Source organism: Trypanosoma rangeli (genome assembly GCF_003719475.1).
Source record: "Trypanosoma rangeli strain AM80 chromosome Unknown Tra_15.4_contig_00024, whole genome shotgun sequence".
In the NCBI taxonomy this organism is placed as follows: domain Eukaryota; phylum Euglenozoa; class Kinetoplastea; order Trypanosomatida; family Trypanosomatidae; genus Trypanosoma; species Trypanosoma rangeli.
This window is the reverse complement of record NW_021705768.1, coordinates 23,678-37,515: the sequence shown is the minus strand read 5'-3', so window position 1 is coordinate 37,515 and position 13,838 is coordinate 23,678. Positions and strand designations below refer to the sequence as shown.

The following is a 13,838-nucleotide window of genomic DNA, read 5'->3' as shown; positions in this document are numbered from 1 at the left end:
TGTCACTGCTCGCACATGACGGATCGCCACAATGAGGCTGCCTACTACCCCACCGCGGACCCGGCACGGATGGGACCCGAGTTTGACTTCTTTGCCGCGATACCGTACCTCTGCGAGTTTTGCCTGTCTAGGCCCCATGTCGTCTACCAACCGCCCACTCTTGTAGATCTAGTGGCTGCAGGTGCTATTCCTGTCGAACACACGTCGGAATTGAACAGCGTACTCCCAACCATCACCCTCTCCGCCGAGGTCGCCCCGTGGCGAGCCACCACTCACGAAAGCTCAGGCACTGCCACTTCTTCCAGATTTCTCCGCCCACCGGAGCGCGAGGGAGCCGAGGCGATTGCGGAGGAGCTGCAGCGTGGCGCTCACGACACGAGTGACCAGGAATACTGGAGTGAGGAATACTGGAAGTCACTGCAAACAGATGAGTTGGACTTTGCAGATAGTCTGGCAACAAGTTCATGCTTTCAAAGCACCAAAGACTTCGACTCTCCCTCTTTGAAGGGAGTTTCTAAGGCGTCAGCAAAACACCGTACTAGGGGGGTAGCAAGGCGAAATGTTGGGGTCTTAACTACAGGCCATTCTTGGAACGAACGTCTGGATTTACATTCCTTTTGCCCTCATCGACCGACGTCTTGTGAGTACGGAAGCTCAGTCTCGTCGGTGCGGGGCCATGCTGCGCTTGGTCCAGCGTCGCGAGCTGGGGCGCGGATGTGTGGAGATCGCGAGGTGCGCTTGGGACTGCAGGGTGTCAGTAGTCCAATTCAATCTTCGAAGAAACTTGAAGCCTTAAGGAACACGAGGGATAAAACAAAACGACCGCGGCAACCCCCAGGGCGTGTGGCGGCCTCTTTGAAGCCCAAGAGCCGTTTTGGCAAAGCTACGGGCAGCATAGGGGAGGCAGGTGCATTTAGGGTTTATTCATCGGGAGAAAAGGATGACTTTCTCTTCCTTAACGCTAGTGGGACAGGCCAGTTAAGCATAAGTGTCTCATCCTCGCCGAGAGAGGTTGTGAGGAGTGAGAAAATAAACGCCAAACCAATGACGACAGTGCCACTTCCCGGCGCTCATAACGCGAGAGCCTCTGTTTCGAGAGGCCCTGTTGCAGGTCATTCCCATCCGGAGACACTTGCACCGAAAGCTACAGCATCCCCTCGGACTGCACCCAAACTAACTTCTGCACCGCATTGGGAGAAGGAATTCCAGAAACGCACTCTGGCATCTGCCCTTTCAGGCAGTAGCGTGAAACCGAGGGATGACAGCAATGAGGGTGGCGGTGGTAACAGAAAAAACACTAACACAGAGAAAATCTTACCCATCACTTCTGGGAAAGACGCTGCAGTGAGTCGAAACAATAGTGGAGTTCTGGTTCCAGTTGAAACTCCCCATGTAGAGGAATCAAAACAAGTAATATCTCGTTTGGATCGGAAAGGCGTTGAGAGTGGCGGGACTTCAGTTGGTGCCGAGGTGGGTGTACTGAGGCCTCTGGGGCCTAATCCTCTCCTAAGGGACGAAAAGCAAATGACAACAAAGTGTTGCACGCTGATGTAAAAGCTATGGGTGCGTGTGGGGTGCTGGTAAGGTTAAGTGCAATGGTGACAGGCTGACTGCGGAAGCGCCATTCATGGTGAGTTGACGTGCATCACTGTCTCTGTGCGAGGGCATCATAGTCTTTCCTGAGCTGCGGATGGAAAGGGGGAGAAGCGAAGAGGGAGAGGAGGAAACAAATAACAGCAGCACGCACACGCAAATTTACACGAGAGAGAGACGGAGAGAGGAAAAAGAAAAAGAAAACAAGGGCGGGTCTACTCGGCAGTGTGTGTGTGTGTGTTTAAGGAATCCCACACGTTCTCTGCAGTTTTTTTGTTTTGTTTCTTGACATGTTTTTCCTTCTCTCTTACGCATGTTTTTTGTTTTGTTTTGCCTTCCCCCCTCCCCGTCCACGAGCAAATCCATGAAAAAACAACAAAAAGAAAACAAGCGTATTTCTTTCCACCACTCCCGCAACTCCTTTGCGTGGGGTGCTTCTCAGCGAGTTTTTCTTCTTTTGCCGCTGCCTCTCTCTCTTTCCCTATTGCAGCCGCCTTTTTTTTTTGTTTCTTTGCTGTGCTGCTTTTATTTGTTGTTTCTTTTTCCCCGCGTCTTTTTCTTCTTCTCCTTTTTTCCTGCTTTTGCCGCATGAGGGGGCTGCTACTGTGTGCCGTTGCTGCGGCTGGTGGACGCGGGCTTCAGGAATTGTGGCACTTGGGGCTCTGCGGTCGTGCCTTTTAATGCCTCTCCCAACACCACTGTCGCCTTCATGTGGGCCGTGCACGAGGGAACCGTCGCCCATCACCACGCGGGCGACGCCGGCGTTATCGTTGCGGCAGCCCAAATGTCTGGTGGAGTACGAGCGGGCCAGATCCCTGCACGATAGGAAAGGCACGGGCGGCGCGACGCCCCTGGTAAATTTGAATGTGGTTGATGAGGAAGATCAGCCTCCGCGGCGGCCCAATCCAATTGATAAACTCTTGACGTATCAACGTGCGCGTGCACAGACGCAACAGGGCTCTGGTGATAGTTCTGCGATGCCTGTTAGCTGTGAGGATTCTCCAGCAGAGAGGGGTATGGGGATTAGAAAGACGGGAAAGTTGACGGGGCCTGTCCCGTTGGCACGACTTCCAAGGGAAATGACGGAGTATATCATGCAGATAGAGACGCAGAACCGTCAGCTTCGCCAACAAGTACTTGAGCTGCAGGAAGAGCTGCAGCGGCGGCAGCAGCAAACACATACCATGATGGGGTCATATCAACAACTTGCGGACGCTGTTGTTGGCAACAAGCACTCGGTTGAAATAGGTGTCGAGAAGGGCAAGATCCACCAACATGCGACAAATGATTTACACGCTGTCTTTGGGGAATTCCTAAGCCAAGAGGAGCGAGAACAGTACGTGAATGAGATCCTTGCTCAGGTGGACGTTATTGTGCAGGCACATCGCAATCAGAGTGAGCTGATCATTCTTAAATACAAGCAGGAGGCGGAAGACGCCAAACTAGCTCTTAAAAATCTTCGTAAGGCGATCGCATTAGAGGGTGTTGATTTGTCTATGCTGCCAGCAGCGCTTGCAACGTTGTCTGGGCCCACGCGGGCAACTAGAAGCGGTGGATACAACGACAACGACCACAGCACTGGTGAGACACGGGCAACCAATTCCAACTCGCCCACATCAACAGAGGTTGATGCCGCCGCTGCTGGTATTATGACCGTGATGAATGAGAAGTGTGCAGTGTTGGTAGGTGAGGCGGCTGATGCGGTGCTGGGGGATCTGCTGCGGGTGGAGGCTGGCGATGATGTCCCGACGGTAGTGCGCCAGTCGATGCAGCGCGGCTTCGAAGTGCTGGCACGCCACCTTGCATTGGTGGTCACGGAGTACATTGGGTACTGTACAGCGGAACTGCGTTACTTGCACAAAGAGCGCGAGACGGTGTGTCGTGAGCTGCGCGAGGATCTGCGTGCGAGCGAGAGTAGGCGGCTGCGAATGGCACAGCAGCATGATACGGAGATTCGTACATTGCGTGACGAAATTCATGCGTTTCATGTGGCGGGGGCGGAGGGGGACGAGTTGAAGGGCATGATTCATGAGCGAGCATTGGAAGAGTATACCACCTTGCTTGTTGAGAGCCGAGCGGAGTCGGACTCACTTCGCCGGCAGCTGGAGGAGGAGCGCTCCGACCACGCCACGACGTGTCTGCGCCTCAAATCAAGTCTCCAGCGCCGCAACACCGAGTTTGAAGAGGCTGTCATGCGGCGTGCGGAGGAACTTGTCAGGCGGCGCGACGCACACATCGGAGAGCTCCAGCAGCAGTTGGACGCGTCGCGTCGCGTGGAAGAGCGACGCACTAAAGAACGCGTCACAAAAGGTGTCCAGGTGCAGGCGGCGGAGTCCATCATTTTGGACGCGTCTAATTACATGTCAAACGTGCTCTCACTGGGATCGTCCTGGAAGGGTGCGTCATCGCAGCTTAACGGGCGCCTCGCGACACCCACGCAGTCGAGGAGTCACTCCAAAGCGGCGCCGTTGCCGCCATCATTACCGCCAACGCCCTCTGCACATCCACCAATGACGCCATCCGCACTAGGCAGGAATGACTCGGGCCTCCAACAGGACAACTCTTTTGAGGAGGAGGTGTGGGCAAAGACTATGGAGCTGCTCACAAAGTACGGTCCTCTCTCTCGGCACTAGACGGGTAATAGTGTTCTTGTCATTATCATTTCTTATCGGCCACGGGTATGATGCTGCGGTGCACTGCCTCTCACCCTCTTTACTATTACCTGCACGGGAGATGGGTACAGTGCCATGGTGACATGTATACATGACACGGCATTGAGTGCATTCGTTTGAAGTACAGCAAAACGCTTTGTCCGTTTTTTTTTCTTTTTCTCATCTGAATCCGTCTATTTTAAAGGATTGTTGTCTTCTTCGCATTGGTGCCGCCCTTGCCCCTCTTTTCTATCCCTTGCCTTTGTTTTGGGTGCGATGTGTGTGCGTATGTGTGGTGAAACGAGGCGGTAGAATACTACGGAAAAAAAACAAACACATAACAGGAGGAGAAGGTGAGGCGGGTGCCGCATTACCCCAACTGTCACACTAAGAATGAGTCCCGTTCTGGAGGCGCTAGACGCGTTTCTTAGAAGGATGGGGCACACCAATGGCAGTGGGGTGTTGATGGACACAGAGTTCAGAGAGACCGCTAAGCGTGCCTTGGCGTCGGTGGAGAGCCTGACGAAGGAAGGACGAGTCCGGTTCGTTACTGCTCCTGTCATCTCTGTTCTTCTGAGCGCGTTTTACGTGAAAAAGACTCGTGTGGTGGAGGCCGCTTTATCTGTGCTGCAGCAACTGCTTCACCATGACCTCATTTTCTACGACACCCCAATCATCCTCTATCAGTCTACGCAAAATAAACAGTCGATGCGCTGTGGGGAGGCCTTGTTCTTCGCTGTGGGGGACTTCCTTGCCTACACCACCGACGCGGCTTTGCAGCTTAAGGCCCTCGAGCTCCTCCATGAGCTCGTGAGTGACGACAAATTTACTTTCTTCACTGGAGGCTGCATTACACGTTGTATGCGGATATGCTTTCAGTTAACGCTGCAGAGCTCGAACGAGGGAACACGAGGTACTGCTCATGACTTACTGCTTCTGTGTGTACTCCGAGTGACGCGCGCATTTGTGGAAACACCGCCTTCGGAGCGTCAGTCCGGGACCTTTGCCTCTTCCACTGTCCTGTACGATTACATGCACGATGTGGAGCCAGATGCCAGATTCACTCCCATTCAGATTGAGGGTTACCCCACGACCCCCCTTGAAGATGAAGGGAACCCTCTAGACGGCAGCCTGGCGCTTGGCCTACTGCGGTCGTATGCAACCGAGGATACTTCATCGTTCCGTGGCTCATTGCGGCAATCAGAGCGGTTCTCTAGCAGTTTGGATGATAGTATCCGGACAGGCGTCTTGTCAGTGGTGCAGGCAGACGGCACACTCCCAATAGCCTTGAAAGATTTCTTGTGGCTCATTCGACATATCTGCAAGTTAGCCTCACGGACATGCCGTGGGTCGGGATCGACGAGCGAGAAGAATCCCGAGGTTCGCGTTCGTCAGCTTGCGCTGGAGACGTTTGAGGCGGTGCTTCTAGAGATTCCACCGGCAAACTGTGATGCCGAACATCCTTGCGCCGCATGGTTGACGTTGGTGATGGCTGCAGCGAAGTACGACATCCTTCGTTGCATTGCTAGAAATCTGTCGACCATCGTTCCTTCCTCCTTATTCTCCACGGGTGTGCGCATTCTCAGACTACTACTGCAGAAGTGCCACTACCACCTCGCCAGGGAGCTCCATGCTTTGCTGGCTGTGATGCTGTTTCCACTGGCGTTATCCAAATTCTCAAATTTCTCGCAGAAGCGTGCGGTGCTGAGTATGGTTCACGAGCTTGTGAGTATCCCACACCTCTGTGTTTCCTTCTTTATTAACTACGACTGCGATCCAAACTTTGATGCGGCGGCAAAGTACGGCGGCATGCTCGAGCTTCTAGTCGACTTTATTGTGGAGATGACATACACAGACTTTGTTGAGCCAGATTGGCTTTCGTTGGACCAGCAGCAGTTGCTGCGCAGCGAGTGTGCTAATGCCACGCACAACCTGGTGCAGTCCATGCTGCGGTGGGTCTCGGAGGATCCCCGCGACTATGTGCAGCGGCAGATGCGTGAATCAGTGGGGCAGGCGCTCCGCAAATCCACTAATGGCAGTGAAGGCATCACGCGGTGGCACGAGGTTTACCTAAGCAAAGCTTGGGAGGCGGGCGGAAATGAGCGGAGAACTGGTGTGTCCAAGTTGTCATTGGATGTAGGAACTTTTTCCTCCTCCTCCTCCTCAAGCACCGACGCAAGGGAGCAACCGCAGATGTGGGGCGAGGAACAGCAGGTAGGCTACCACTGGAAGCACATCCATTACCTGCTTCATAACAAGCGTATTGCACAAGAGGCGATGCAGCAGATTAATAAGGGGCATTGGCGCGAAGGGATGCGTCTACTAGAGCTTAAGGGTTACATTTCACACACGGGCGAGTCAAACAAGTGGACTGAATTTGCTCGCTTTCTCAAGACGTATCCAGGGATTGAGCGGTCTGCGTTGTGTGCGATTTTTGAGCGAGTCCTAAAGGACCCTGACTGCGACCGCATTCTGCAGGAGTACATGCACTTGTTTCCATACAAGGGTGTACCCATAGACATTGCGTTGCGGGACACGACGTGTGAATTTATGTCGTGGGATCGGCCTTCTTTTGAGGCTCAGGTGTGGGCGGTGATTCAGCGGCGCTTTGGCGAAGCCTACGAGGCACAAAATGTGCGCTCTATCACAGCCAAGGACGCCAACGTGATGGCAGGTGTTTTGCTCTTTCTGCACACAAGTCTTCACAATGAAAGTATGCGGGGTAGTCGCATGACCATTGAGGAATTTGTGCGGAACGGGAATGAGTGCATTGAGTTTCCCTTTGCGGAACAGGATATGCGGGACATGTACCACCGCGTGGCGCAGCAAAAGTGGGAGCTGGATGAGTTGCAACGCACACCGCGGCAGGTGGAACTGGAGAGGAAGACACCTTCGTTGTCTACCAGGATGGCTCAGCAGCAAGGAGGTCATTTCTCCCTGTCCGACGCGGATCCAGCAATGAAGGAGGCATTGTCATTTACAGGGCGGAATGCGACAGGGCGCTTAAAAGGAGCGTGGGTAACCAACGACGGGCCCGAGGATTCTAAGCTGCTGAACAGCGAGGTGGTGCCGTACACGACGGACCCGGATGGGTTCAAACTACGCGAGTCGTATCAACAGCGATACGTGGATGTGGCGACTCAGCACCTGCGACGGCTGGAGTGTGAACACCGCATGCAGCGCTTAGAGGCTTGCGTCCCGCAGCCGTACATTGTGCCGCACTACGCGCAGCACGTTCGTCCAATGCTACTGATGTTGTACCCCCAGATTGCCGCGATGCTGTACATGGGCTTTCGTGTTTTGGAGGAGCAACCCATATCCCGCATTCTTCTTGGCACGTATGACATGTTGTACGACGTGGCGGCTGCATTCGTGGTGAACCTTTCAGGGTTGCGTGTTGCAGTGGAGCGGAAAATTCAGTGTCGGTTAGGGGACGAGGACGCCCAACATCTTCTCCCACCCACTCGAGGCGCGTTCACGTTGCCCCTGATGAATCTTCTGTGACCGCTGCGAGAGGCGGCTTGCCGTTTTGTTTTGCCTGTAAATTTACGCATTGCTCTTTTACCTTCTTGGCGTTTCTTTTTTGCCCTTCACTCTTTCCCCCCGTGGGAAGAATGCCCTTCTTACAGCGCAGCGGTATATATGTACACGTATATTGTATAGTCCCCTTGTGTTTTTTTTTGTTTGCCTGTGAAAACCATCCAAAAAACAACAACGAGAAGGAAAAATAAAAAGAAGCGGAGAGGGGAGGGGGGAGGGGCATGTGAGAACGGGAGCAAAGTTGTGCCCCCTCAGTGCTTTTGTATTATTTTTTTTTTTGTCTTTCTGCAGTTGCGTATGTGCGTGTTGGTGATGGGACTTTTGTGTGCCTCCTGATTTGAGGGCGTTTTTGGGCTTGTGTCATTCTTGCTCGTCTGTTCTGACTCTGCGTGGGGGGGGTGGGGGTGGGGGGGGGTGCCCGTCCTCCGGTGCTTCGTTCTTGTTAATGGTCTTGCGGCGAGGGGTTGGGGAACTGCAGATAGCGTTACAGCGTCCTCTTTGCGAGCTGCATACGTCTGCACCACGTAAAAAACTTTTTGCGCACCCTCTTTACTGCCATATGGAAGATGCCTGCCAACTACACGTACATGGACCCATCCGAGCTCGTGGCCCTCCTCGATGACGGGGAGCGGTGCGCTAGCGTTGCCGTCATTGACTGCCGCGATGACGACCGTGCCGAAGGCTTTATTGTGGGCTCCGTTCATTTTCCATCGAGCTCGCAGTTGGAGCGACGCATCCATGAACTTGCGGCCTCCCTGGAGGAAGAGGGTCGGACTGTGATTGTCTTTCACTGCTCTTTTTCGCAGGTTCGAGGCCCAAGGGCGGCCAACCGATTTGCCGCTGCCTTGCGTGAGAAGGCGATATGCACGCTCTCCGTGTATGTCCTGCGTGGCGGGTGGAACTACTTTTACGCCGTATACGGCGTGAGCAGACCGGAGCTAATCGTCCAGTGAACGCATTTCCGGCGGCATGTACTTTCGCAGCCAACACAGCAGTAAGTAACAAGAAACAAAAAAAAAAGAAGAAAATACATATTTGAGCAGCAGTGCGTGCGGTACAAAAGATGTGCTCTTGTGTCCTGTCAGTGTCTCACCGCCTCCTTTTGCTTTACTTTCTTCTGCAGATTTTCCCAGCCAGCTGACCAAAAGGCAAACGAAACAATCACGACGTGGCAGCGAGTGAGGGAAGTAAAGCCAACAAGCAAACACACACACACACACACACACACACACAAGCTAGCACTGACAAGTATTAGCAGCCGAAACTCATATTTGTTAATTATTTGTAAAACGGTGTTGGCAAAGTGCAATTGAGAGGAACCATAAAGGCAAACAAGATATATATATATATATATATAGTGAGTGAGTGAAAGAAGAAATAAAGAGAGAGATCTAGATAAGGCAATACAGATTGCGGAGGGGAGGTCTTTAAGGCGAAGGACGCAAAAGCATCGGGAGTAGAAAGGGGGGGCGTAGACACGAACCCCAAGCAAAGCGGCAAAGAGAAGGAAAGAAGCAGTATATATATATATATATATATTATTATTATTACTATTATTATTATTATTTAATAAAGGATCTGCGAGAAAAATCCACGACAAGCAAGCAAGCAAGCAGAGAGAAAGAAGAAGAAGCTGGGCGGGGGCAATAGGCACATTGAAGTAATAGGGGACAGGCGGAGTAAAACAGGAATACACCAAAAAACAAAGCAGAATCTAGGAGTCACTTTGCTGCCGCACTATGCAAACAAAGCCAGTAAGCGACCGGGAGCCCCTTGATCCACATCCGAACGGCTACTTGTCGCTGGAGGCTGAGTTCCAACAGGCGGCGAAGAAGGTGGCAAACACTCCAACTGCTTCCGATGAACCTGACGAAATCCTCTATTCGGGGCCGCGAGAGGAGCGGGGGGAGCCGCCAAGCTTCCTGAGCCGTGTAAAGAAGGTTGCAGGTCGTGTTGTGCCATACGGTGGAATTGTTTCGACTGTTTTCAACTTGGCTTCTGTGTGTGTTGGGGCGGGTATTCTCGGCCTTCCGGCGGCCGCTAATGGCAGCGGACTTATCATGGCTTTTATATACCTGATAGTAATCGCCTCCTTTGCCATTTACTCTCTGCATATTCTTGGCAAGACAATGGAGAAGACAGGAATTCGCACCTTTGAAACCATGGCTAAACAATTAATAGGGGATCGCTTTGACTACTTTGTTGCTTTAATTCGATGGATCAATTCATTTGGTGCCACCGTTGCGTACATCATAAGTGTGGGCGACATTTTGGAGCCTATTCTCAAGCACTCCTCCGGTGCACCAGATTACCTCAGGACCACTTCAGGGCGCCGTGTTATTACAAGTCTAGTTTGGTTTGTTATCATGCTTCCACTAGTGTTGCCAAAGCAGGTGAATTCCCTACGCTACGTTTCAACATTAGCTGTGGCCTTCGTGCTGTACTTTGTGATTATGCTTGTTATTCACTCCTGCGAGGATGGTTTGGAAAACATTCACAAAGTGGATGGAGTGACAATTAAGCTTTTCAACACTGGCAATGCAGCTATCGAGGGTCTTGGAGTATTTATGTTTTCTTTTCTTTGCCAGATTAATTGCTACGAGGTCTATTGGGAAATGAAGCAGCGTTCTGCGAAGAGATTTACTTTGTGCGCGGCTATTGCGATGATACTTTGTTTTGTACTCTATGTATTAACCGTCTTCTTTGGATACATGGAGTTCGGAAGCGCGGTTCAGAGCTCCATCCTGCTCATGTACAACCCTGTGCGTGAGCCGATGGTGATGGTAGGCTACGTTGGGATCCTTGTGAAATTGTGTGCGGCCTACGCTTTGCAGACGATGGCGTGCCGTAATGCGGTTTATCACTGCATCAGCTGGGAGGTGGAAACCCTCCCCTACTGGAAACACTTCATCGCCGTCATTATACTCTCGACGGCTGTTCTTCTTTGTGGACTGTTCATTCCCAACATCAACACCGTGTTTGGCCTTGTGGGTGCCATCTGCGGGGGATTCCTCTCCTTCATCTTCCCCGCACTCTTCTACCTGTACTCAGGGAACTGGACACTGCGGTCAGTTGGGTTGTTTGACTACGTTGCCACGCATGCGCTGTTGTTTTCTGGGGTTATTGGTATTGTGTTCGGTACCATTGCGTCTGTCTATAGTACCGCCACCACGTGAGTGTGAGACAGCGAGAACGGGAGCGTAACTGTGGACGAAAGGAAAAGAAAACTAAAGGTGCTATTTCTGAAAGGGCCAGAGCAAAAAGGATCAGGCGTGTAATTGATGTCGCTGTGCTTCTGCGTCTTTAATGGATGCTTTCCTCTTGTTTTCACGTCTTTGCGTTGGTAATCAAGTTGTTGTGTTTGTGTTTTCTCTGCCTGGTTGCTGCTGTTGTGAACTAGGAACTCTGTCGCCGCACACGTCCATGCGTGCACCCACTGTATATGAGGAATCATTTTTGTTTTGTTTTTGTTTTGCGCATGGGCGCAGTTGTTGTTGGCTGCATATTTGTGTCTGCTTTACCCCACCCTTCCCTCACATTTAGTTTTTATTCCGAAGATATATGTATATTTTTTATCTGTGGGGCGTGGCGGGAGCACGACCGTGAGGGCGAAGGCATGTTGCTCTGCTGGTTTCGCGTTCTCTGCGACACGGAGAAGTGTATGTGTATGTGTGCGTGCACATTTATGGGCTTACGCTTATATCTTCACTCGTTTTTTTGTTTGTTTCTTCCCCTCGTCTGCTTCCTTTTTTCCCGTTCTTCTCGCCTATGTTGCGTTCACCGTAATAAACCACTCTCTCTCTCTCTGTGTGTAAGTGTAGGGAATGGTGGTGTTGTGGGTGCAGTGTGCACATGAGAATGAGAGGGTGAGGAGGCAGGGAGAGACTTGGGGGTACGAAGGAATGGAGTGAACGCCCACCATTAACCATTTTTTTAAAAAAAAACCCAAGAAGGAAAAGGGTTACGTAGAATAAAAATTGAGCAAACGGTGCAGTGGTTTGTGGGGCGGAGTGTACAAGCGAGCGAGAATTTGAAGTAAAAGAAGAATGTAATATTGCGGGGAGGGAGAGGGACGTGTGGTAACCGCACACACCAGGTCATACGGTGACAAATGGTGGGTGAAAGGAGCCCGTTGTGCAAAGGTAGGTCCCTTTGAACTTGTCTGCATGTGTGTTTGTGTGCACGCCCGCAGATGGTCCTATTTTTTCTCCTCCTCGTTCTGCCCCGCTGCCTATCCAGCCTATGATGCAGGTAAATTTGTGCGCCAGGTTTGTGTGGGCATGGGCGCGTGTACGCCCACGGGTGAAATGGGCTACCGTAGGGAAGGAGGGGAGGGAGGGAAACCAACTTGTTGCGGTATGATGGGGACGCGCCGCAGTGTCATTTGTGTGACGGGGTCACACACGACACGCCCTGTGCAGACGGCGTCTGAGGGATGAAAATTCCTATTGGAAATGGTTTGGTGTACACCCCTCACACGAGCTGCTTTAGGTGAATGCGAAAATTCAACGCATTGACTCATCCGACCTTTTTTTCTCGCCGCATTCTGTGTGGATGCACGGCCTACAGCACAGCTCTTGCTGTGTGTGTGCGTATGGCGCTACACGCTGGCGTGCACGAGGAACAGGGACGGGGGCAGCTGTGTGCAGCGGGTTAAATGGGATGAACGCGTTTACTTGAAGGCGACGCCCTGGGTTGTGAATGTAATGCGTGCAACTTAAGGCGTATTTATATTACATGGAAGGGCGTGGGAAACCCTTCCTGTGCGCAACGAAGGGCGTCGTCAGGGGATTTCAGGTGCGGGGGATGGACTAGGGTACGCTCAAGACGTTTTTTTTTTTTTTACCTATTTTACTTTTTCATGTTTTTGAATGTTGTCACTTTTACTTTTTTTTCCCTTTCCTCGTTTACGTTTTTTTTTTTTTTCGTTGTTGTTACTTGCCTTTGTTGCTTTCCTTCAACTCCATCTTCTCCCCGCCGCCGCCAGTGCACCAGGGGAGGAGTCAACGGGGCTCCGGCGGGACACGTACAGGGTGGCTGTGTGCGGCGCCCTCTCCACACGGTGCAGATCGCCACGGTAGAGGCTGCGAGTTTAAAATAAAATGCACCGAGCAATGAATATTCGAGTGAATTAGCCGAAAACGGAAAGAAACGGAAAACAATAAAAAATACAAACAGAAAGAAACATGGAAAGTTTTTCCTTTTCTTTTTGACTTGACTGCAAAAGAGGTGGGGTGTTTATTTGGCTGTCACATCATTTTAGGGGGTTGCTCCCGCGTTTGCTTTGGCTACTCCTATTGCTGTGCTAAGACAAGAGGGGTGATACCGCGAGGTGTGGGCCGCGCATGCAATTTGAGAGGAGTTGAATACCAAACACTGGCTATCACAACGCACCTATGCACGTGCACATGTACGCCGGATGCGTGGAGCGGCGCGTCTGGGAAGTAACATACATATACGTATGTATATGTATATTTGTGTATTCTTCATGCACTGTTAGAGGAAACAAAAGAGTGGCTGACAATTATGCGTGTTGTTGTTCTCACTTCCCAACCGAACCTTAGACAAGGTGCATATGGGTTTGGCTACTCATGTATGCATATTTTCTGCTTCTTTATAGTTTATGCTGTTGTTTTTGCGTGTGTGACCAGCAAGCGAGTATAGTTGTATAAACGTAAAACTCATTGATTGACATACATTTTATTATTATTATTATTATTGTGCTCCCATGTATAAGCGTCTTTGGTCGTGCTGCATGGAGTGCCCCATATGCCTGAGAACAACTTTGAGTTTTTTTTTCTGCTGTACGCGAGCTTCTGAGAGTGAAGGACGTGGAAACTGATAGATGATGCGTCAGGTTCTTACTGTCCTTTTCAGTTCATGTGTAATGCCCCCTTTTCTCTCGCTTTCTCGTGCTGTGATGGCCTCAAATGTGTTTATATATTTTTCTGCGGAATGCTATAGAGCCATATATATATATATATATATATTTATATATATATATAAAAGAAAAAGAAAAAGAAAAGTTTAATAAAAACAAAAAACTAAAAATAA

The 13,838-nt window shown here is 51.1% G+C and overlaps 5 protein-coding genes across 5 annotated transcripts, besides 12 other annotated features; all 5 read left to right on the top strand.

Annotated features, from left to right (window-relative positions):
* Positions 1-15: 15 nt before the first annotated feature.
* TraAM80_01218 (uncharacterized protein) lies at positions 16-1,554 on the top strand (the record flags this gene model as incomplete). Its single annotated transcript, XM_029378271.1, has 1 exon — positions 16-1,554. The coding sequence occupies one exon, from the start codon at positions 16-18 to the stop codon at positions 1,552-1,554; it is 1,539 nt and encodes a 512-aa protein (XP_029241880.1).
* Positions 1,555-2,088: 534 nt separating this feature from the next.
* Positions 2,089-2,137: a sequence feature (A-rich).
* Positions 2,138-2,273: 136 nt separating this feature from the next.
* TraAM80_01217 (uncharacterized protein) lies at positions 2,274-4,226 on the top strand (the record flags this gene model as incomplete). The annotated part of the gene is made up of 1 exon (XM_029378270.1): positions 2,274-4,226. One exon carries the CDS (start codon positions 2,274-2,276, stop codon positions 4,224-4,226), a length of 1,953 nt encoding a protein of 650 aa, XP_029241879.1.
* A 411-nt stretch (positions 4,227-4,637) lies between these two features.
* Positions 4,638-7,748, top strand: TraAM80_01216 (uncharacterized protein; the record flags this gene model as incomplete). The annotated part of the gene is made up of 1 exon (XM_029378269.1): positions 4,638-7,748. One exon carries the CDS (start codon positions 4,638-4,640, stop codon positions 7,746-7,748), a length of 3,111 nt encoding a protein of 1,036 aa, XP_029241878.1.
* Positions 7,749-7,948: 200 nt separating this feature from the next.
* Positions 7,949-7,981: a microsatellite.
* A 194-nt stretch (positions 7,982-8,175) lies between these two features.
* Positions 8,176-8,199: a microsatellite.
* A 151-nt stretch (positions 8,200-8,350) lies between these two features.
* On the top strand, positions 8,351-8,737 carry TraAM80_01215 (As/Sb Reductase; the record flags this gene model as incomplete). Its single annotated transcript, XM_029378268.1, has 1 exon — positions 8,351-8,737. The coding sequence occupies one exon, from the start codon at positions 8,351-8,353 to the stop codon at positions 8,735-8,737; it is 387 nt and encodes a 128-aa protein (XP_029241877.1).
* A 251-nt stretch (positions 8,738-8,988) lies between these two features.
* Positions 8,989-9,017: a microsatellite.
* Positions 9,018-9,120: 103 nt separating this feature from the next.
* Positions 9,121-9,141: a microsatellite.
* Positions 9,142-9,302: 161 nt separating this feature from the next.
* Positions 9,303-9,320: a microsatellite.
* Positions 9,321-9,351: a microsatellite.
* A 30-nt stretch (positions 9,352-9,381) lies between these two features.
* Positions 9,382-9,418: a microsatellite.
* Positions 9,419-9,523: 105 nt separating this feature from the next.
* TraAM80_01214 (putative amino acid transporter, putative,amino acid permease) lies at positions 9,524-10,960 on the top strand (the record flags this gene model as incomplete). The annotated part of the gene is made up of 1 exon (XM_029378267.1): positions 9,524-10,960. One exon carries the CDS (start codon positions 9,524-9,526, stop codon positions 10,958-10,960), a length of 1,437 nt encoding a protein of 478 aa, XP_029241876.1.
* Positions 10,961-12,614: 1,654 nt separating this feature from the next.
* Positions 12,615-12,710: a sequence feature (A-rich).
* Positions 12,711-13,481: 771 nt separating this feature from the next.
* Positions 13,482-13,504: a microsatellite.
* Positions 13,505-13,752: 248 nt separating this feature from the next.
* Positions 13,753-13,789: a microsatellite.
* Positions 13,790-13,838: a microsatellite.